Here is a 24,626-nt window from a genome sequence, read left to right as displayed (position 1 = left end):
CATGTGGATGGAAAGCAAATTAGGCATCCGCTTCTCTGCACGGAAAAGAAAGTTCCAGGAAAGATGCACGAAGAGGACGATGGCGAGTCGAGCCCAGGCCCAACTTCCCCGCTCGAAGCCTCGAAGCCAAGTGACGCGGTCGACGCGGTGTCGGCGAAGGAGCAGACCGCCAAGCTGTGCGGCTTTTTGAGCAAAGTGTCGGGCAAGGGGCCGCTGAGGGGCTACAAGCCGCGGTGGTTCGTGTACGATCCCAGGAAATGTTATCTGTATTACTTCAAGAGTCCGCAGGACGCCTTGCCGCTGGGACACATCCAGATAGGCGATGCTTGCTTCAGCTACGACGTGGAGGGCGAGGAGGGCCACTTCGGGATCAGCACGGCGGGGAAAGACTTTCTGCTCAAGGTAAACTTTGTTCAGCATGTGCTGTCATCTTCTTGTTGACACACCCATTCCTTTTCACCTGGCACGAAGACTCATTTTCATTGCTTTAAAGCACTAAAACACTTACATTGCATTCAGAAGACTGGGCCACACACATGTACAGTATGTACTCTTATGGCCTGCAGGTCATTCCACATCATGTTGGAAATGTACACCTCCTAAATGTAAATGTACACCTCCTAGTATCATGTTGGAAATGTACACCTCCTAAATGTACACCTCCTAGTATCATGTTGGAAATGTACACCTCCAAGTATCAAGTTGGAAATGTACACCTCCTAAATGTACACCTCCTAGTATCATGTTGGAAATGTACACCTCCTAAATGTACACCTCCAAGTATCATGTTGTAAATGTACACCTCCTAGTATCATGTTGTAAATGTACACCTCCTAAATGTACACCTCCTAGTATCATGTTGGAAATGTACACCTCCTAAATGTACACCTACAAGTATCATGTTGGAAATGTACACCTCCTAGTATCATGTTGGAAATGTACACCTCCTAGTATCATGTTGGAAATGTACACCTCCTAAATGTACACCTCCTAGTATCATGTTGGAAATGTACACCTCCTAAATGTACACCTCCTAGTATCATGTTGGAAATGTACACCTCCTAAATGTACACCTCCAAGTATCATGTTGTAAATGTACACCTCCTAGTATCATGTTGTAAATGTACACCTCCTAGTATCATGTTGGAAATGTACACCTCCTAAATGTACACCTCCTAGTATCATGTTGGAAATGTACACCTCCTAAATGTACACCTCCTAGTATCATGTTGGAAATGTACACCTCCAAGTATCATGTTGGAAATGTACACCTCCTAGTATCATGTTGGAAATGTACACCTCCTAGTATCATGTTGGAAATGTACACCTCCTAAATGTACACCTCATAGTATTATGTTGGAAATGTACACCTCCTAAATGTACACCTCCTAGTATCAAGTTGGAAATGTACACCTCCTAAATGTACACCTCCAAGTATCATGTTGGAAATGTACACCTCCTAAATGTACACCTCCTAGTATCATGTTGGAAATGTACACCTCCAAGTATCATGTTGGAAATGTACACCTCCTAGTATCATGTTGGAAATGTACACCTCCTAGTATCATGTTGGAAATGTACACCTCCTAGTATCAAGTTGGAAATGTACACCTCCTAAATGTACACCTCCTAGTATCAAGTTGGAAATGTACACCTCCTAAATGTACACCTCCAAGTATCATGTTGGAAATGTACACCTCCTAGTATCATGTTGGAAATGTACACCTCCTAGTATCATGTTGGAAATGTACACATCCTAGTATCATGTTGGAAATGTACACCTCCTAAATGTACACCTCCAAGTATCATGTTGTAAATGTACACCTCCTAGTATCATGTTGTAAATGTACACCTCCTAGTATCATGTTGTAAATGTACACCTCCTAGTATCATGTTGGAAATGTACACCTCCTAAATGTACACCTCCTAGTATCATGTTGGAAATGGACACCTCCTAAATGTACACCTCCTAGTATTATGTTGGAAATGTACACCTCCTAAATGTAAATGTACACCTCCTAGTATCATGTTGGAAATGTACACCTCCTAAATGTACACCTCCTAGTATCATGTTGGAAATGTACACCTCCTAAATGTACACCTCCAAGTATCATGTTGGAAATGTACACCTCCTAAATGTACACCTCCTAGTATCATGTTGGAAATGTACACCTCCTAGTATCATGTTGGAAATGTACACCTCCTAAATGTACACCTCCTAGTATCATGTTGGAAATGTACACCTCCTAAATGTACACCTCCTAGTATCATGTTGGAAATGTACACCTCCTAGTATCAAGTTGGAAATGTACACCTCCTAAATGTACACCTCCTAGTATTATGTTGGAAATGTACACCTCCTAGTATCAAGTTGGAAATGTACACCTCCTAAATGTACACCTCCTAGTATCATGTTGGAAATGTACACCTCCTAAATGTACACCTCCTAGTATCATGTTGGAAATGTACACCTCCTAAATGTAAATGTACACCTCCTAGTATCATGTTGGAAATGTACACCTCCTAGTATCAAGTTGGAAATGTACACCTCCTAAATGTACACCTCCTAGTATTATGTTGGAAATGTACACCTCCTAGTATCATGTTGGAAATGTACACCTCCTAGTATCATGTTGGAAATGTACACCTCCTAGTATCAAGTTGGAAATGTACACCTCCTAAATGTACACCTCCTAGTATCATGTTGGAAATGTACACCTCCTAAATGTACACCTCCTAGTATCATGTTGGAAATGTACACCTCCTAGTATCAAGTTGGAAATGTACACCTCCTAAATGTACACCTCCTAGTATCAAGTTGGAAATGTACACCTCCTAAATGTACACCTCCTAGTATCATGTTGGAAATGTACACCTCCTAAATGTAAATGTACACCTCCTAGTATCATGTTGGAAATGTACACCTCCTAAATGTAAATGTACACCTCCTAGTATCATGTTGGAAATGTACACCTCCTAAATGTAAATGTACACCTCCTAGTATCATGTTGGAAATGTACACCTCCAAGTATCATGTTGGAAATGTACACCTCCTAGTATCATGTTGGAAATGTACACCTCCTAAATGTAAATGTACACCTCCTAAATGTACACCTCCTAGTATCATGTTGGAAATGTACACCTCCTAAATGTACACCTCCTAGTATCATGTTGGAAATGTACACCTCCTAAATGTACACCTCCAAGTATCATGTTGTAAATGTACACCTCCTAGTATCATGTTGTAAATGTACACCTCCTAGTATCATGTTGGAAATGTACACCTCCTAAATGTACACCTCCTAGTATCATGTTGGAAATGTACACCTCCTAGTATCAAGTTGGAAATGTACACCTCCTAAATGTACACCTCCTAGTATCAAGTTGGAAATGTACACCTCCTAAATGTACACCTCCTAGTATCATGTTGGAAATGTACACCTCCTAAATGTAAATGTACACCTCCTAGTATCATGTTGGAAATGTACACCTCCTAGTATCATGTTGGAAATGTACACCTCCTAGTATCATGTTGTAAATGTACACCTCCTAGTATCATGTTGGAAATGTACACCTCCTAAATGTACACCTCCTAGTATCATGTTGGAAATGTACACCTCCTAAATGTACACCTCCAAGTATCATGTTGTAAATGTACACCTCCTAGTATCATGTTGTAAATGTACACCTCCTAGTATCATGTTGTAAATGTACACCTCCTAGTATCATGTTGTAAATGTACACCTCCTAGTATCATGTTGTAAATGTACACCTCCTAGTATCATGTGACCATTTTGCCATCACAAGACCTTGGTGACTGTCAAAAGTAGCCTGACTGCCTCCTAATGTTGGCATCATCATTTCCAAACAGATGGTGGAAATGGTTAATAACAGACTGCAGAGCTCGAGAGGCGGAAGCTGTAGCTTCTGTGCCCATTATTCCCATGATACATACAGTATGCATTCTGACTGTCTATACACAAAAAAGTTATGCACTGTGTGGCATTTAACGTAAAACATGTCTATACGCTAACAGTCATAAGTTTACCGTTAATGTGAAACATACAGATAAAAACATCTGTAAACACTTACAACTCCTTTATACGGTGCAATTTGATAGTAGGCAAGCATACCTAATGAACTGTACCTCATTATTAAACAGTTACGGATCTCATGAACAATGAAACGCACAGTAGTTAGTCAAAAACTGCCATCTTTGGGTATTATTTAGACAACCTTATATATAAAAGGTATTGGAATAAACACACTAACCTTAATCCAAGGTCTCGGTTCGTGTTGTACCTTTAAAAAAAGCAGGGGAAATTTGAAGGCGCTTGAGGCGCCAACTGCAAAGGAAATATCAAGTTACTAATGAAGAGCAAACGTACTTGTGGTCAAAGACATCAAGGAATTGGACAAACATCGTCTCAATCACAAGGAAAATGAAAGGCACAACATACAGACAATGACGGATGCCGTCTTATGATATAAAATCACCTACACTTCAATCAATCAATCAATCAATGTTTATTTATATAGCCCTAAATCACAAGTGTCTCAAAGGGCTGCACAAGCCACAACGACATCCTCGGTACAGAGCCCACATAAGGGCAAGGAAAAACTCACCCCAGTGGGACGTCGATGTGAATGACTATGAGAAACCTTGGAGAGGACCGCATATGTGGGTAGCCCCCCCCCCCCTCCCCTCCTCTAGGGGAACCTTACAACAACAACACTATTACTACTACTATACATCCATCCATCCATTTTCTACCGCTTGTCCCTTTCGGTAACACTACTAAATATTATTGAACAAGAAGAACTGGGATTGGAAAGAAATAATACAGCTTCAACATTATCAAGCAAATTATTTCATTCATTTATCATCATTAAGTAGTAACTGTTTAATCTATATTCTGCATTTATTTATATATACAGTAAATTGTTTAGTCTTCTATTCTATCCTACGTGGTCCGTGTACCTCCCGTCCATTCGATTTTGAATTCTCAAATGCAAATCAAAAAACAAATTTTTTCTATTTTTATTTCTGAAACAAAAGTTGGACAACTTTTTAATGACACTTTTTTAAAAACAACAATGGGACTCCATCCATCCATCCATTTTCTACCGCTTATTCCCTTTTGGGGTCGCGGGGGGCGCTGGAGCCTATCTCAGCTACAATCGGGCGGAAGGCGGGGTACACCCTGGACAAGTCGCCACCTCATCGCAATAGGACTCCTGCTGAACAAAGGTGTTAGCGTTATGCTAAAAACATGGTAAACACGAAGGGAAAGCTAAAATACTGCTTCCGGTTCAATTTGTCATCACACAGATAAACATGCATTTTTGCATTTTGAATAAACATGAATTGGGTTTTTGTGTTTATCTGGAAAAATACAAATCCATAATAGGAAAACGGCACAAAATAAAATGTTATGGCAATATTTGAATGAAAATCAACCCTTTTTTGTTTGTTTTCAAATCTGCCATAAATAGTAAAAATCGAAAAACGGTCTTAACTTTGCTTTTTCATTTGCGTTTCAGAATTGGAAATAGAATGAACGGAAGGTACACGGACCCTATGTATTTATTAATTTTGTTGACTTATTTATTTGTTAAAAATCAACTTGTTTTCCTTTTTGTCTTTGTTTTTCCATTTTCTTTATCGCAGCATAATTGCTAATAATATTTCTACACAATAAATATTATTTTCTCTTTCTATTGAACAATGGAAAACCCAACACTAAGTGTTAACATGTTAAACTGAAAGTGAACAACCTATCAGTAACAGAGGTGGGTAGTAACGCGCTACATTTACTCCGTTACATCTACTTGAGTAACTTTTGGGATAAATTGTACTTCTAAGAGTAGTTTTAATGCAACTTACTTTTACTTTTACTTGAGTATATTTATAGAGAAGAAACGCTACTTTTACTCCGCTACTTTTATCTACATTCAGCTCGCTACTCGCTACTAATTTGTATCGATCTGTTAATGCACGCTTTGTTTGTTTTGGTCTGTCAGACAGACCTTCAAAGTGCCTGCGTTACTGGTGACGTTTCACTCCGTTCCACCAATAAAATGCAGTCACTAGTGACGTTTGACTCCGTTCCACCAATCAGATGCAGTCACTGGTGACGTTGGACCAATCAAACAGAGCCAGGCAGTCACATGACCTGACTTAAACAAGTTGAAAAACTTATTGGAGTGTTACCATTTAGTGGTCAATTGTACGGAATATGTACTGTACTGTGCAATCTACTAATACAAGTTTCAATCAATCAATCAAAAGTGTGAAGGAAAAAAGACACTTCTTTTATTTCAAACGTCACAAGCCTAAAGACTGACTGCACAGTTCCTGTCTTCACAATAAAAGTGCCGCTCCATCGCGCCTGCGCTTTCAAAATAAGAGTCTCCGAAAGCCAGCGCAAACAAGCTAGCAAGCTACGGAATTTGCCGCCAATGTATTTCTTGTAAAGTGTGTGAAAACGAATATGGAAGCTGGACAAATAAGATACCAAAAACCTACCACTTTCATGTGGTATTAGACAGAAAGGAGGAACTTTTTTTCTCCTGCATTTGAAAACGTGGACGTTAAGCACTGCTGTCTGATTACAATCAATGCAAGTCATCAGAATCAGGTAATACACCAACTTATATTCTTGTCAACATGAAAGAAAGGAATCTATATGTGTTAAACATGCATGTATATTCATTAAAACACCTTTAACATGTAAACAAAAACGGCAAAATAAATAAATATAAAAGATATACTGTATATATCAGTGTATGTGTATATATGTGTATATATATATATATATATATATATATATATATATATGTGTGTGTATGTTACTCATCAGTTACTCAGTACTTGAGTAGTTTTTTCACAACATACTTTTTACTTTTACTCAAGTAAATATTTGGGTGACTACTCATTACTTTTACTTGAGTAATAAATCTCTAAAGTAACAGTACTCTTACTTGAGTACAATTTCTGGCTACTCTACCCACCTCTGATCAGTAATTAGGATTAAACACGCTCTGCTTTTTCCTTCTCCTTTTCCAACTTGTTGAATTATGCAAGTGTAAACATGTGATGTTCCTACTTGTAACTTGTTAAGCATGTTCAAAACAAATAAACCATGCCATGATGGAGAATGTTTTTACAATTTGCTTTTGGCATCTTCCCCTAGTTGTGTTAATTCTAAACATTTTATAAATTTGCCTTTTAATTTTCAAGTAAAATATTACTTTTGTAGAACATATGAAATGTTTTGTACAGGTGTAGGGCAATGGCAAAAACTAGCATTTTCTTTCTTTCTTTCTTTAGTTTATTTCGAACATGGACACACTTACAGCATAATACATCACACAATTTCATATCATTTCACTTGACATCATGTCCGAAAAGAAGCAAAAAATGATATTTCCCAAACAGAATGGCGACTTTGACCTTTGGATTGAACCCAACACAGCACAAACATACTCTTAGTAGCACACAACAGTTCCCAATACAGCAGAATAAAATCTTCCTGAAGTAGGGCAGTATTAATGTAATAAAACGTTTATTATAACAAAACACGTATTGGTATGTCAGACTTAGCCTTGTCGTGGTTTAACTCTTATCTTACTGACAGGATGCAGTGCGTCTCCCATAACAATGTGACCTCGGACTATGTTAAGGTAACGTGCGGAGTCCCTCAAGGTTCGGTTCTTGGCCCTGCACTCTTTAGTATTTACATGTTGCCGCTAGGTGACATCATACGCAAATACGGTGTTAGCTTTCATTGCTATGCTGATGACACCCAACTCTACATGCCCCTAAAGCTGACCAGCACGCCGGATTGTAGTCAGCTGGAGGCGTGTCTTAATGAAATTAAACAATGGATGTCCGCTAACTTCTTGCAACTCAACACTAAGAAAACGGAAATGCTGATTATCGGTCCTGCTAAACACCGACATTTATTTGATAATACCACCTTAACATTTGACAACCAAACAATTACACAAAGCGACTCAGTAAAGAATCTGGGTATTATCTTCCACCCAACTCTCTCCTTTGAGTCACACATTAAGAATGTTACTAAAACGGCCTTCTTTCATCTCCGTAATATCGCTAAAATTCGTTCCATTTTGTTCACTAGCGACGCTGAGATCATTATTCATGCGTTCGTTACGTCTCGTCTCGATTACTGTAACGTATTATTTTCGGGTCTCCCTATGTCTAGCATTAAAAGATTACAGTTGGTACAAAATGCGGCTGCTAGACTTTTGACAAGAACAAGAAAGTTTGATCATATTACGCCTATACTGGCTCACCTGCACTGGCTTCCTGTGCACTTAAGTTGCGACTTTAAGGTTTTACTACTTACGTATAAAATACTACACGGTCTAGCTCCATCCTATCTTGCCGATTGTATTGTACCATATGTCCCGGCTTATTAGTGATTCCCAGAGCCCAAAAAAAGTCTGCGGGCTGTAGAGCGTTTTCTATTCGGGCTCCAGCACTATGGAATGCCCTCCCGGTAACAGTTAGAGATGCTACCTCAGTAGAAACATTTAAGTCCCATCTCAAAACTCATTTGTATACTCTAGCCTTTGAATAGCCCCCCTTTTTTAGACCAGTTGATCTGCCGTTTCTTTTCTTTTCTCCTCTGCTCCCCCCTATCCCTTGTGGAAGGGGAGACACACAGATCCGGTGGCCATGGATGGGGTGCTGGCTGTCCGGGGTCGGGACCCGGGGTGGACCGCTCGCCTGTATATCGGTTGGGAACATCTCTGCGCTGCTGACCCGTCTCCGCTCGGGATGGTTTCCTGCTGACCCCACTGTGGACTGGACTCTTACTGTTATGCTGGATCCACTATGGACTGGACTCCCACAATATTATGTTAGACCCACTCGACATCCATTGCATTCGGTCTCCCTAGAGGGGGGGGGGTTACCCACATATGCGGTCCTCTCCAAGGTTTCTCATAGTCATTCACATCGACGTCCCACTGGGGTGAGTTTTTCCTTGCCCTTATGTGGGCTATACCGAGGATGTCGTTGTGGCTTGTGCAGCCCTTTGAGACACTTGTGATTTAGGGCTATATAAATAAACATTGATTGATTGATTGATTGATTATTGATTTGCAATTATGTACAACTGCAGTGCATCATATTGACAGTCGTGTCTAATATTTGTCCACCTCATGTAGCTAAGTAGTCCAAGCAAAATATTAGAAACAACACTCAGTACGATCCATTGCATCCATCCTTAAAGTCTGATAAAACATAGTAACATTGAAAAAAAGTGTTGTTGTTTGCAGGCCCCCAGCAAGCCGATGATGCACTTCTGGCTGCAGCAACTCCAACAGAAGCGCTGGGAGTTCAGCAACTCAAGAGGCTGTGGACAGAGAGACAGTTTGAGCTCTCCTATCCTGGCCCACCCTCTATGTGGTCTTGTAGGCAAAGACAATGGTAGGTAATTGCACACACTAATGGGTGTGTGTCATACCCACCCACAAAGGTAACATTAGTGTCTGATTGCTTGATATGTGCGCAAAACATCCAACATTACTACCAAGAGAAAGTGCAGAAACCGAATGTTGGTGTTTGACTTCATGATATACAATAACAATGTCAGTGATGGCCAAGCTAACTTGGAAAATGTAGTAAGCTAAGCTACTAGTTAAATTTGATTAAATGTAGCTTAGCTTATTACATTTTTAGCTACTACCGGTAGTTAAAGGTGCCATATGTAATAATTTCATGTCAAGTCATCATCAAATGGCCCTGATATGTCAAAAGGCATTAATAAATCATGTTCTTTTCTAATACCTTTATAACTGATAACGGTAGTTCAGCTGGGATAAACTCATTTCAAAATTAGATTTACAGCCCCGAAATATTGTCATTGTTTTCATTGCGATGCCCCGCTCTCTACTGTTTGACCAATTAGAAAGTCAATGAGTGTTGCCAGTTACGCACTGCCCTCTTCGTCTAGCTACTGCCACTGGTAAAGTTACTAAACATGTCAGACCTTAGTAAATCTAAAAGGTGTCGTTACAATTCTCAACTTATTCATGACAAAGCCAGGAACAAAACAAGGATTTGTATCAGGATGCCTTTGAAAGCTAGAGACGATTGAAGGCGGGGAAGATTTTTTTATCTGACGCCAAACTTGCTAATTTCCTCCTTGATAGGTAAGTAAGGCATTTATGTTTTCTTATTACTTGTAATAAATGGCAACGGACATTTGGTATGTAAACTATATTGTCCAAACAGTCTATGATCTTGTCTAACAAAGCTTGTATGTTCGTGCAATGAATGCTTATAGTGTGATGCTCAGCTCCTAGTTTAATGCTTAGTTAGCATGCGAGCCCGGTCAATGACACATCGACATACAGGCTAACGGTGGAATGTATGCCCGTTAGCCTGTATGTCGATGAGTCATCCAACTGACAGAGCAAAATATATTTTTGACAAATAAAACTTATGTGCCAGAGTAGAATCGCACTCTACACTGAAAGATGGTGATGTGAGCATAGACATCTTGTAAGTAGACGCAGCATCGACTGCTACTGCCTACTGGCGCTGACGAGACGCAGGGCCGCCATCTTGGAGTGGTGATCCGCTCCACTCAGTGCAATTCATTTGGCAGGAGCAATGAACTGTCAGCGCATTTAATTCATTTTACCTCACTGAATACCACTGATTTTCACACGCTTTTTTGTCACCCGTGTATCTATGATAAAGGACACATGTTTTATTATTCATAGTTTGCTTAACAGTAATAGAATATTCTTATATGCTATAAGTGACCATACATCTGAGATCAAAACTGGGAATGTAATCCCAGAGAAGGGGGAAAAAACGGTCAGCTATTTTGAAGTTGAAGAAACAATATGATTAGGTTATATATACATGCTACATAAACAATGTATGATTACATTAGATATCTATATATCTTATAGACTGTCCTGACTTTTACCCCTGTTGGCTTTTACAATCTTTATCTTCATCATTTATTTCAACTTTATGTTATTCCAGTATGACATTTTTAAATGTAATTAATTTCATTGACAAGCAATTCTATTATGGTCATACTCTTGTTTGCTAGCGGCTACAATTTCAGTACTATTGAAGATCTTTGCTCCTTCTCAACTCTGTGCTAATATTCTTTTCACAAAATACAACCAAGAGTACGTTAATGTTAAATCTTACTTGTGAAAAGTAATCCCCCGATTCCTATTTTCAACAGTCCGCTCATTTGAGTAGGAAACCGCTGAACACCATCTTTGTTTTCTACCTGTCAACTGTCAGTTTAGGCTGCTCGCCGGCTCCTCATCACCACTTCAAGATGGCGGCCCAATTTCTCGCGTCACAGCAGCCAATGCTGCGTCTACTTATAAGATGTCTATGGATGTGAGTACCTGGAAGAGAATGCAGTGCGTCAGGTTGGATGCAACATGGAGTTGGTTATGCTGAACCAAATGTGGCAATAATTTTACTATTGGCCTTGGCTTGCCATCAAAGTAGGTCCATGCGATATACAGTGTATTATATATGATTATTTCGATGGTGGTCCATGCGGTCAAACTAGACATTTTAGCCGGGTAATGCCAACAATCTGTCCCGACTCCCGACGAAAATATTGCTGCGTAACTTTACAAATACATTTGGCTAATGGACATCAGTAAAATGTGGCATAATTACTAAGTAAACCATGTTGCAAGAAGCATAAACAAGAGAAACCTACAGCGTAGGACTCGTCGATTGCCATTTGAAATTCCCATTCGGCTGCGTATCTGGCAACCTCAGTCATGGAGAGTGGGAGGGGACTACATCATTTTGACCGTGATTGCAGTACCATTTCTGGCCACATTACTACATCTGGCACCATTAATCTGGATTACCGGTAAATGTATTTTAGCTCTACAGGTGAAGCTATCCCGCAGAATTGTAGCAAGCTACACTACGAGTTACCGTATTTTCCGCACTATAAGGCGCACCGGATTATTAGCCGCACCTTCAATGAATGGCATATTTCATAACTTTGTCCACCAATAAGCCGCCCCGGACTATAAGCCGCGCCTACGCTGCGCTAAAGGGAATGTCAAAAAAACAGTCAGATAGGTCAGTCAAACTTTAATAATATATTAAAAACCAGCGTTCTAACAACTCTGTTCACTCCCAAAATGTACGCAAATGTGCAATCACAAACATAGTAAAATTCAAAATAGTGCAGAGCAATAGCAACATAATGTTGCTCGAACGTTAATGTCACAACACACAAAATAAACATAGCGCTCACTTTCTGAAGTTATTCTTCATTCGTAAATCCTTCGTCTTCGGTGTCCGAAGTGAAAAGTTGGGCAAATGTGAGATCCAAAATGGCCGGTTCCGTCTCGTCGAAGTCATCGGAGTCAGTGTCACTGTTATCCAGCAGTTCTGTGAATCCTGCCTTCCGGAAAGCTCGGACCACAGTTGTGACCGAAATATCTGCCCAGGCATTTACGATCCACTGGCAGATGTTGGCGTCGTCTGGCGCTGCCTCCCTGTCTTAGTGAAGGTGTGTTCGCCTTCTGTCATCCATTGTTCCCACGCAGTTAGCAGTCTAGCTTCGAATGCCCTGTTGACACCAATATCTAGCGGCTGGAGGTCTTTTGTCAATCCACCCGGAATGACGGCGAGTATTGAATTAAGCGCGTAAGCGTGTCTCTTAATGTGATGTTATGAGCTAGCAAATATAACAACTACACTACCCAGCATGCAACGATAGTTACGAGCATGCGCGGTAGCCCTGAGAAGCGTTGTATGCTGGCAGTTAGAATGTGGTTATGAGCACGCTGTGAGTAAACGTTGAGAACTCAGTTAACACGCCTCGTCTGCATTATTTATAATTAGACAGACAACACACTTAATAGGAGCCATTTTGGGGTCTTTACATAAACACACAAATGGAAATGAAACGTCACATATCCCAGCATGCACCGCGCGCTTCTTCTTCTTCCGGGGGCGGGTGGTTGCTTACAGTACAAGAAGAAGCGCTTCCTGTTCTATGGGGGCGGGTGCTTACCTTGGCGGTTGCTTGCGTAGAAGAAGAAGCGCTTCCTGCTCTACCGGGAAAAAAGATGGCGGCTGTTTACCGAAGTTGCGAGAACGAAACTTTATGAAAATGAATCTTAATATTTATCCATATATAAAGCGCACCGGGTTAAAAGCCGCACTGTCAGCTTTTGAGTAAATTTGTGGTTTTTAGGTGCGGCTAATGGTGCGGAAAATACGGTACACGGAAAAAGTAGCTTGCTACATCAACACTACGTATATAAATACATACCTAACCTTAATGTAAAACTTACCTCCAAACAAACAGGCAGAAAATAAATCCTCAGTTTGATTGTTTACTATAATAAACACAAACTAGAACCATGCCCTCTGTCTGGCTTTTTAACATTTATTTTAACTTGCAAAGTTGTGGTACCATGTACAAAATGAGGGGCAAAACAATGGAAACAAATGAATTTAATGAGAGTTAAAGAAAAATAATAATAACATTTAATAAACACCAAAAGTTTGAATGGGCACATAAATGATTACTGTTTCAACAAAAACCACAGTGGCAAAATGACAATAACCTGGTCAAAGGAAAAGTGCAAAACATTTGTTCACAAAAAAGGCATTAACAAACATGATCAGAAATCATTAAAAATGAACATATTTTTTATGATGTAACTTTTATACCAGTTATAACTAAGCAGCGTTGGATAACCGGTATAGCTGGGTTTCAATCATGTGACGGAGAGGCACATTTCTGGGTTTCAGGCGATGGTCTACAGTTCCATTAGGCTACTGTTTATTTACCTGAATCAGATTTGGGCGTATTTTCAAAGGTTTAGAGGCAAATATATAAGTGATCATGAAAAAAATATTTAAAATGGGATGGAGTGGAAAAATGTTTTTTTATAAGATTAAAACCATTCATCATCACCAAGATGTTAAAGCTCGCTGCGACCTCACTTCCTTTGACCCTCACGGTATTTAGAGAAGAAAAGACTGGAGGCACATCCTATCTTTTTTAGATTAGATTAGATTTATTGGTCCCCTTGGGGAAATTCATTGTCACTGCCGTACATTTAAACACTAGACATTACACATCACACAAAAAAAATAAAAATAACAAAAAGACATCATACATGACTAACACACATTTACAGGCTTGTCAGACAGGTCGGCCGGGCCTGCTGTTAAGGGCGGCTATAGCTGCAGGGATCAGGCTTTTCCTGAGGCGGGCCCTCCGGAATTTGATTGTTCTGTACCTGCGCCCTGATGGTAGTGGGATGATGTATTGGTGTAGTGGGTGAGTGATATCCTGAACTATTGTTTTTGCCAGTCGGGTGATGGACCTGTGGTTTATGTCTGAAATGTTGGGTGTGGGTAGGCCGATGATTTTAGCTGCTATGTTTGTAATGCGTGTGAGTTTGGTCCGGTTGGTTACAGAAAGCATGGTGAAAAAACATGTGGAACAGTACAGAAGGATGGGTTGAACAATGCTTTGGTAAAGTAATAACAGGAGATGAGGTGCAACGTATAGTCCTTTAAGTTTCCGGATGGCTGACAGTCTTTGTTGACTTCTTTTTTGAATGTCCGTGGTGTGTTGATCAAAGGTGAGTTTATTGTCTTTATATCTGAGGGGTCCACCAATTAAACATTAATCAGTGAAAGACAAAGTTGGATTTATTGGTGCATTGCTAAGTACTGTACTTGATTGACATAACCAGTGCCGTGCTGATGTGATCGTGACGCTAGTGAGAAAAAGGATATGTTTGTTTTCAGTTGATTTCCTGCTATAAATATTAGTCTAATCTAGAATTCATGTCTGAAGTTGTTTTTATGATGTGAAGTTCATATTTTGTCTCATTAATTAGCTATAGATGTCCCTGTTGTTCAGCATTATTTGCTAGCCATATCAAGTTTCAGTACATGCTGTTGAGCCTACGAGAGATGTATTCATGGTGTTTATTAGTACTATTAAGGATATTGTCTTGATGCTAACAAATAGCACCAAAGGCGCTATAATTTGGTCATCCGTGTGGAATAAAGCACCTGGCTCTCCTGCACAACAACTTAAGATTTTAGTTTCTGGTATGAAAATAAACAACGGAAATACGATGGATTGGACCAACAATCACAGTATTTATTAGTAAGACTTAACATGACGTTAGTTTATTTGCACAACCAGGTCTTTGTAGTTCTATTCAGTCATAGCAACCACAAAAGAACACAAACTAATGCAATCTCATGCCTTTTTCTTACGCTTAGTTCTGCTATCAAACACTACAAATATAGTAGAGAATAAACTCAATTGTATGACAGAAAGTTTCTCAAACATCAAATGTTCAAATAAACATTTTACAAAGTGATCGTTGCAGATGCAGCATTTTCTACATCAAACAAATGCTGCCAACACTGATTATTTTTTAACCTTATATCCGCTTTCAAACTTGTTACAGGACCCATAGTTCCTCTTTCTCTCCTAAACCCACGGTACAGCTCGGTTGGTAGAGCGGCCGTGCCAGCAACTTGAGGGTTCCAGGTTCGATCCCCGCTCCCGCCATCCTAGTCACTGCCGTTGTATCCTTGGGCAAGACACTTTACCCACCTGCTCCCAGTGCCACCCACACTGCTTTAAAAATGTAACTTAGATATTTGGTTTCACTATGTAAAGCGCTTTGAGTCACTAGAGAAAAGCGCTATATAAATATAATTCACTTCACTTTGGTCGGCATATATAATCCTTTTACCCTCCCCTAAAATACACCAGCCTCGCAGTTATCATCCTCTCCATGATTTTCCCCAAGTGGACGTGAGAGCTACAGTACAGGTCTATAATTGCTCGGGTTAGTAAGATCTTTCCCTGGCTTTTTCTAATCAGGACAATGACCGCTCTTTCCAACTTTGAGGCAAAGTTCCAACCTCCCATACTTATTTAGCGTATCCTAGAGCTGTCATGGCATCTTGAGGCCCCATGTGCTTAAGCATATTGTAACACACCTTGTCCTTACCAGGAAATTATTGTGATGCTCGTAATATAACTCTTGTCATTTCATCTATTGTTAACGGAGCATCCATTATATCTCCTATAGGTCCTCTACTATCTACGCCAGCTGGGTAAGCTGCTTTTATTTACTTCCGGCCACGTTTACCCCTTTCTGTTCATTTTGCTTCCTGGTTATAAAGCTCACATTATTAACTGTATCCACTGGGCATCCATTGCATCGGTCACCCGGGGTGGTTCCCCACATCTGCGTTCCCTTCCAAGGTTTCTCATTACCCCTAATGGGTTGAGTTTTTTCTTGCCCTGATGTGGTATCTGAGCCGAGGATGTCGTTGTGGCTTGTGCAGCCCTTTGAGACACTATTGATTAAGGGCTATATAAGTAAACTTTGATTGATTGATTGAACGCGTCATGACCAACCCTATCTTTGTTATGACTGGCCTGTTGTAATGTTATGCCCTAACCTTAGCCAATCGTGACTCATCATAAGTAAACTAACCAATCATCATGGATTTTCTCATACGTAAACCAAACAATCATCATGGAGTAGCTCCGCATTTCTTTTTTGTTTTTTTCCTCTCCCTGGATCCTTGGGAGGGACAAGCAGTAATGGATGGACAGATTTGCGGTCCATTTTCCCTTTTTGTATCTTGTAGCATTTGTGGACGCCAAGTCGCTGTCATGGGTCTAAAAACAGCTACCGGAACCGGTTCAAAAAGTAGCGACTCTGCACCACGCTCCTGGGAAATGTAGTTAGGCTACGTAGCGTCACTACTTGTAGCTTGTTGCCGCCCATCACTGGACCATGTTAAGTCCACTTCGCTACATCATTGAAACTACACCACAGAAGGTGTTATGGCTTCTCACCTACGTTTGTTTGACTGTGTTATTTCACTCTTAGAAGTCATTGATGTTTTTTTTTGCCTGAGTGCACTATATTGAAATGTGGATATGCGAGATCAGTCGGACATTCGATAACACCCTCTTAATAAAAATGGTAAATACTGAAGTTTTTTTTTGAAAGACTAGTGTCACTTAGCTTTTGTTCTTGCCACTAAATACTTAAAACGTTTGTTTTGTAATGCAACTAATCCAATAGATTTGGTCTTTTGGCAAGGCATGATGTCTTGTTTGTTGTATTTGTATGATGATACCCAGCAGAATACAGTAAATACTATAATAATTATAAATAATTATAGCTGCATTGTTTATTTAGATATTTGCTTTAATTGGAAGCTGTGGACCAGCTCTATACTCTCGGCAGGGTCCTTGAGGGTGCATGGGAGTTTGCCCAACCAGTCTACATGTGTTTTGTGGACTTCGAGAAGGCATTCGACCGTGTCCCTCGGGAAGTCCTGTGGGGAGTGCTCAGAGAGTACGGGGTATCGGACTGTCTGATTGTGGCAGTCCGCTCTCTGTATGATCAGTGCCAGAGCTTGGTCCGCATTGCCGGTAGTAAGTCGGACACGTTTCCAGTGAGGGTTGGACTCCGCCAAGGCTACCCTTTGTCACCGATTCTGTTCATAACTTTTATGGACAGAATTTCTAGGCGCAGTCAAGGCGTTGAGGGGATCTGGTTTGGTGGCTGCAGGATTAGGTCTCTGCTTTTTGCAGATGATGTGGTCCTGATGGCTTCATCTGGCCAGGATCTTCAGCTCTCACTGGATCGGTTCGCAGCCGAGTGTGAAGCGACTGGGATGAGAATCAGCACCTCCAAGTCCGAGTCCATGGTTCTCGCCCGGAAAAGGGTGGAGTGCCATCTCCGGGTTGGGGAGGAGATCTTGCCCCAAGTGGAGGAGTTCAAGTACCTCGGAGTCTTGTTCACGAGTGGGGGAAGAGTGGATCGTGAGATCGACAGGCGGATCGGTGCGGCGTCTTCAGTAATGCGGACGCTGTATCGATCCGTTGTGGTGAAGAAGGAGCTGAGCCAGAAGGCAAAGCTCTCAATTTACCGGTTGATCTACGTTCCCATCCTCACCTATGGTCATGAGCTTTGGGTTATGACCGAAAGGACAAGATCACGGGTACAAGCGGCCGAAATGAGTTTCCTCCGCCGGGTGGCGGGGCTCTCCCTTAGAGATAGGGTGAGAAGCTCTGCCATCCGGGAGGAGCTCAAAGTAAAGCCGCTGCTCCTCCACATCGAGAGGAGCCAGATGAGGTGGTTCGGGCATCTGGTCAGGATGCCACCCGAACGCCTCCCTAGGGAGGTGTTTAGGGCACGTCCCACCGGTAGGAGGCCGCGGGGAAGACCCAGGACACGTTGGGAAGACTATGTCTCCCGGCTGGCCTGGGAACGCCTCGGGGTCCCACAGGAAGAGCTGGACGAAGTGGCTGGGGAGAGGGAAGTCTGGGCTTCCCTGCTTAGGCTGCTGCCCCCGCGACCCGACCTCGGATAAGCGGAAGAAGATGGATGGATGGATGGATGGAAGCAATTATTACCTCCACCAGGAGCTCGTGTCTGTTAGTTAGTAAAAGACGGTGCACACATTTAGCCAGGTTGTTTCTGTCCCTATTTCCCCTCTTCCGACCAAGATGGGAAACACTGGATTATTTTATGTCTCCTTAAATTGTTTTATTAAATTGTCTTGTAATCTGAAGTGTGTCAAGAGGGTATATGTCCCCATAATGGGCTCCAAAATCAGTCAGGGCCAACAATCCTTACAAAACCCTTGGGGAAAACTGATGCCTAAGTAAGTAAGAAAGAAACAAGTAAAAATGCTTACACAACATAGCAGCAAGAGAACCAATATCAGAGTAGTAAGGAACAAACTGCTTAGCTAGTATTCAAACCATTGATTAATTGGTAACAACAGTACACCAAATGTAACCATCTGAGTTTCACAAGCAACATTTTAAAGCGCATTCAGAGGTAGATAAAGTCGCTGGATGCCAACCACTTGTGATGCCTTCTAATGCAGCTACTGTCATCTTATATAGGTTGCCTACAGCCACAGCTCTTAATACCAATGTGTTTTGACCCCCCCCCCCCAGCAGTTATTTGCATGGGAGACAGTAGGAGGCTTGTTGGTTAATTGGGAAAAGGTGTTAATTGCAGCTTTGGCTGCATCTCAACAACAAATAACAAAGGGGCCTAATGTGAAACATTTTAATAAGGTATGTGAAAGTCTCACTTTGGGTGTTGTGACATTGTGTTATTATTGCACTATTATAATAATAAATAATGATAAATGGGTTGTTGTATAGCGCTTTTCTACCTTCAAGGTACTCAAAGCGCTTTGACAGTATTTCCACATTCACACACACATTCACACACTGATGGCGGGAGCTGCCATGCAAGGCGCTAACCAGCAGCCATCAGGAGCAAGGGGTGAAGTGTCTTGCCCAAGGACACAACGGACGTGACTAGGATGGTAGAAGGTGGGGATTGAACCCCAGTAACCAGCAACCCTCCGATTGCTGGCACGGCCACTCTACCAACTTCGCCACGCCGTCCCATATTAGTCACCTTACCTCTGCTAGATGTCGTTTACTACTTGTTATGCTGCACTGATAAAAGCGACACATTGTATTTTTTTCATGCTGAAAAGAAAAAAATACCCTTCTCTTTTTTCGGAATTCATTCAAGGTCAGTACAATCTAATCTCCAAAACACTGCACACACACTCACTGGCCAAAAAATAGATAAACCGTCCTGTACTAACGTTCACAGGCATTCATTTACCAATACAGTATTTTTTTTTAAAGTGGCGAGAGCTGCTTGTAATATTTAGCCGGCGTATCCTATTAAGCTGCATAAAAAGGAACAATATTAGACACTTTCTTTAGTATGGTGCAGCGCAAACTAAAACCAAATGTAAGCATGATATGAGCATAATTACATTTTGTTGGGAAATAATTGATTGTATTTGCTGCCATTGGATTGTGTTGTGTCCAGTGTACCGTATTTTCCGCACTATAAGGCGCACCGGATTATTAGCCGCACCTTCAATGAATTACATATTTCATAACTTTGTCCACCAATAAGCCGCCCCGGATTATAAGCCGCGCCTACGCTGCGCTAAAGGGAATGTCAAAAAAACAGTCAGATAGTTCAGTCAAACTTTAATAATATATTGAAAACCAGCGTTCTAACAACTCTGTCCCAAAATGTACGCAAATGTGCAATCACAAACATAGTAAAATTCAAAATGGTGTAGAGCAATAGCAACATAATGTTGCTCGAACGTTAATGTCACAACACACAAAATAAACATAGCGCTCACCTTCTGAAGTTATTCTTCATTCGTAAATCCTTCGAATTCTTCGTCTTCGGTGTCCGAATTGAAAAGTTGCGCAAGCGTGGTATCCAAAATGGCCGGTTCCGTCTCGTCGAAGTCATCGGAGTCAGTGTCGCTGTTGTTCTGTGAATCCTGCCTTCCGGAAAGCTCGGACCACAGTTGTGACCGAAATATCTGCCCAGGCATTTACGATCCACTGGCAAATGTTGGCGTATGTCGTCCGGCGCTGTCTGCCCGTCTTAGTGAAGGTGTGTTCGCCTTCGGAGCTGTGTGAAAAAAGCCACCCGGCCTCTTCGCGTAAACTTCCCTTAACCACTCGCTCATCTTTTCTTCATCCATCCATCCCTTCGAGTTAGCTTTTATGATGACGCCGGCTGGAAAGGTCTCTTTTGGCAAGGTCTTCCTTTTGAATATCACCATGGGTGGAAGTTAGCATGGCAAGCTAGAACCACAGTGAAGGATGACTTCTCATTCCCTGTGGTGCGAATATTCACCGTACGTGCTCCCGTTCCACAGTGCGGTTCACAGGAATATCAGTTGCTGTGAAATACGGTAGTAATCCGTGTGCGGATGGAGAGATTGCGTCTTTTTATGAACCGGATCTTGTGGTCTTTACAGATGTAAACAGGAAATGAAACGTACGGTGATATCCGCGCGTTTTTTCTTCTTCTTCCGGGGGCGGGCGGTAGCTTACAGTAGAAGAAGAAGCGCTTCCTGTTCTATGGGGGCGGGTGCTTACCTTGGCGGTTGCTTGCGTAGAAGAAGAAGCGCTTCCTGTTCTACCGGGAAAAAAGATGGCGGCTGTTTACCGAAGTTGCGAGATCGAAACTTTATGAAAATGAATCGTAATAAAGCGCACCGGGTTATAAGGCGCACTGTTAGCTTTTGAGAAAATTTGTGGTTTTTAGGTGCGCCTTATAGTGCGGAAAATACGGTATGTTGTCCTGAGGAACGCTGTTTATTTGTGTTTTTGATCTCTCACTGTATGTTGTCCTGAGGAACGCTGTTTATTTGTGTTTTTGATCTCTGAATTACAGATGCGTTTATCTTTGAGAATCTCAGCAACAGCATGGAAAAGGTCCGCAGTGACTTGACCACGGAGACCAAGACGGAAGGTGGCGGAACGGCTGGGATCCAATCAACCAGAGGGACTGCTGCTTCTACAAATACCCGCAATCTGACCCTCAAAAACTTTGGTACAGAGATCAGGTTAGTTCAAATCAATTTCAAGTAATCCAGCCCTATGTCTTAGGACAATTCAATGCTCTTGTTTTTGTGTCCTTGCTGGACTGGCAAAGCAAGTTTTCTGTGACGAGGAAATATTTTTCAGCGGTGCATTGTAGTGAAGAAATGATTCCACTGTTCAGCTGCTATCGGCCACACAGCTGGGATCAATTCCTCTTCTGTGGTTAACAACACCATTCAGCTAAAATGACAACAGTGTGTTTTTGTAAGTCGGATAATGACAGCTTGACATTAACTGTCCGAAAATTAATGGAATCAATTGATAAATGCTACATTGCGTTGGATCACAAGTTGGTTGTGTGACAGCGACACAAGGTAATGTGTATAAGGATGCAAACAATCAACTTGATTGTTGCACCTTTTATTAAATCAATTGACGTCACAGCGACTTCTTTGTCGAGAGAAAGCTGAGCCCACCTCTCTGCTAACTGGTATGTGTCATGGTAGGAACTCTATGTCCATGCTTCGACCGGGTAGGGTAGGCGACAGCAGACGCAGTGTGTTTTACACCGGCAACAGCAGTGCAGACGAGTGGGAGATGGTGGACGCTCAACCCATACATTTCCCAGAACCGAAACCTCATTCAGACACTCACAGGCGTACGTGCAGTCCCTCTTACCTCCCCAAGCTCTGATTGTTTTCATGAAACTTGAAAAAATATGACGAGTCATGAAAATGTGTATCTCAGATTCCTTTGGATCAGCGTTTGATTTTGTACGCAACTCGTCAAGGCCCAGAAGGCCTCTGCTGCGAGACATGATGGGCTCTGGAAAGTTTGGCCGCAATGCCGAGACTCGCAGCGCAGAGAGCTCTCCTGTGGAGTTTAACGGCAAATCTTTGGAGTTGCAGCTTCGCCTCCAAAGCCAGCAAGAAGAGCTGTGTCGCGTGCAGCAGGAACAGACAAAACTCAAGGAGGAGCTGGCCAGTCAGAAGGTAAGATGGCTGAAGTTACGACCAGAGCTTCTTCTTCTTCTTCTTCTTCCTTGCTGGATGTGAATGATGAAACTTTGTTTCATTTATTATTATAACCACTCTGATGTTATTCGTGATCTTAAGAGCTCTATTCAGTACAAATGTCAGACATTGTCAACTGTGTCTGTCTCTTAAGTGTGTGTGTGTTTATGTCTGTGTGTGTGTGTGTGTGTGTGTGTGTGTGTGTGTTTGTAAGTCAGAGAGTGACAGTTTGACATTAACTGTCAAAAAATAAATGGAATCAATTGATAGTTGCTACATTGTATATTTATTTTCTAATAGTCACGGTAATGATCACAGTCCAGATGCGTTAGTACTAGGATGTTAAAACACACGCAATTTCCTTCCTCTGTGGTCGCTCGCACTCACGAAACAAAAATGTGCATTTTGCTTTTTGATTTGGTAATACAGCTGTTTGTTTACATGCTTTTTTTTATTTCTCTTTGCTATTTGGGCTTATTGGACCCTAATTAGACTAAAAACTAAGAATCATCTTTTGATATGATGTACTTAGTCTATAAGTAACAAACGTGTACTTCATGTTTAGTGACATGCTAATTCTTATTTTTACACTTTTTTTTTTCCAAATTCCATTGTATGTTACTCCTTCTGACACCACCAGATGGCAGTATAAGTGTCCACATAGGCGGCCATAAGACCCCAATATAGTAGTGTACACAATTTAGGAAATAAGAGCTAAAAGGTGCTGTCCACGCATGTGGCCACTAAGCCTTTAGAGGTTTAATTAAGGCCCTTATAACCTCATTTCAGTGGATGTTTCCATGTGTCACAATTGTGGCAATTAGAATAGATTTGATAGCTTTCTGTAAGTTTCTTGTATCACTGCATCCAAACTTTAAGTGTAATGTAAGTTTTTACCTCTTAGGGGCGCTTGACTTATTGCAACTCCAGAGGTGCTTAAGAACAAAAGTACTTAAGTCGATGGGAGAATATGCAGAGGGCTAGATTTGACTTGGAACGTCCACATTTAAGGGTTGTTCCACCCAGAGTGCACATCTTGGAAGAAGGCGCACAGTGACAGAACTAAGTGGAGTGAGAGAATGCTGCACAGCCAGAGTCCGTACAATTGGGGAGCTTTTATCCATTAGGCACATGAGAGATAATTATGAAGTTGCACCACAGAGACTTGCTAGAAGAAAAGTGTTTTTAAGGTTGTTGGCGTGTTGGCGAACAGCAGATGAGTTTTGATGCTAATTTAAAGATAAATGTGATGAATGGAGAATAACATTCAAATTCTTTTATTTATTCAATCCAAAATACTGAAATTAAATGATTTGGTGCATTTGCAAAGTGCTAAAATTATGTATAAAGCAAACTATAATCTGCTACTCAAGAATGTACAAAAAAAGAGGAAAACATAACCTCGGAGAAAAATCTAATTGAAAACATTTGTATGCGCGTACAACACTTAAAACCTTCAGTATGTGGAATTAAATTACAGAATGGATAGTCAAACAATGTACCAATATGATCCAGTTTAAGAGAATGCTCAAACTACAAGTTTTACAAAGCACAAGGAAGAACAATTTTGATAAACATCTTGAACTTTGTTGAAAATAAGATTTGGTCTCATAATGTGAATCATAACTGACTATTAAGATAATTGTTACATTTAGAATTAATTGATGTAAATTGTACTACAAGATACGAAAAGGAAGTGGACATAAGTGCAGTGTTAGTAATTGCTATGAATTGGGAAAGGTTCAGCGTGTGCCCTGCCTTCCCTGCCTAAGTGCAGCTGGAATAGGCTCCAGCCCCCCTGCAACCCCAAGAGGGGCAAGCGGTAGAAAATGGATGGATGGAAAAGGGTTAGCATTAAATAAGCCGGTGTTTTTCAACCACTGTGCCGAGATACAGTCTGGTGTGCCGTGGGAGATTATGTAATTTCACCTATTTGGGTTAAAAATATTTTTTGCAAAGCAGTAATTATAGTCTGCAAATGATGTGTTGTTGTTGTTGAGTGTCGGTGCTGTCTAGAGCTCGGCAGAGTAACCGTGTAATACTCTTCCATATCAGTAGGTGGCAGCAGGTAGCTAATTGCTTTGTAGATGTCGGAAACGGCGACAGGCAACGTGCAGGTAAAAAGGTGTCTAATGCTTAAACCAAA

At 41.2% G+C, this 24,626-nt stretch overlaps 1 protein-coding gene across 1 annotated transcript in view; it reads left to right on the top strand.

Moving 5' to 3' along the window:
- tbc1d2b (TBC1 domain family, member 2B) overlaps positions 1 to 24,626 on the top strand; it is a 47,255-nt gene continuing 22,629 nt past the window's right edge. Inside the window, exons 1-5 of the mRNA XM_061969442.2 lie at positions 1 to 402; positions 9,313 to 9,463; positions 21,319 to 21,490; positions 21,974 to 22,125; positions 22,215 to 22,459. Coding sequence (XP_061825426.2) covers positions 64 to 402; positions 9,313 to 9,463; positions 21,319 to 21,490; positions 21,974 to 22,125; positions 22,215 to 22,459 — 1,059 coding nt within the window. The 5' untranslated portion in view covers positions 1 to 63. The remainder of the gene's footprint in view (positions 403 to 9,312; positions 9,464 to 21,318; positions 21,491 to 21,973; positions 22,126 to 22,214; positions 22,460 to 24,626) is intronic.

The sequence above is a fragment of the Nerophis lumbriciformis genome, linkage group LG10, assembly GCF_033978685.3.
Source record: "Nerophis lumbriciformis linkage group LG10, RoL_Nlum_v2.1, whole genome shotgun sequence".
NCBI lineage: Eukaryota > Metazoa > Chordata > Actinopteri > Syngnathiformes > Syngnathidae > Nerophis > Nerophis lumbriciformis.
This window is presented reverse-complemented; position numbering and strand designations above follow the sequence as displayed.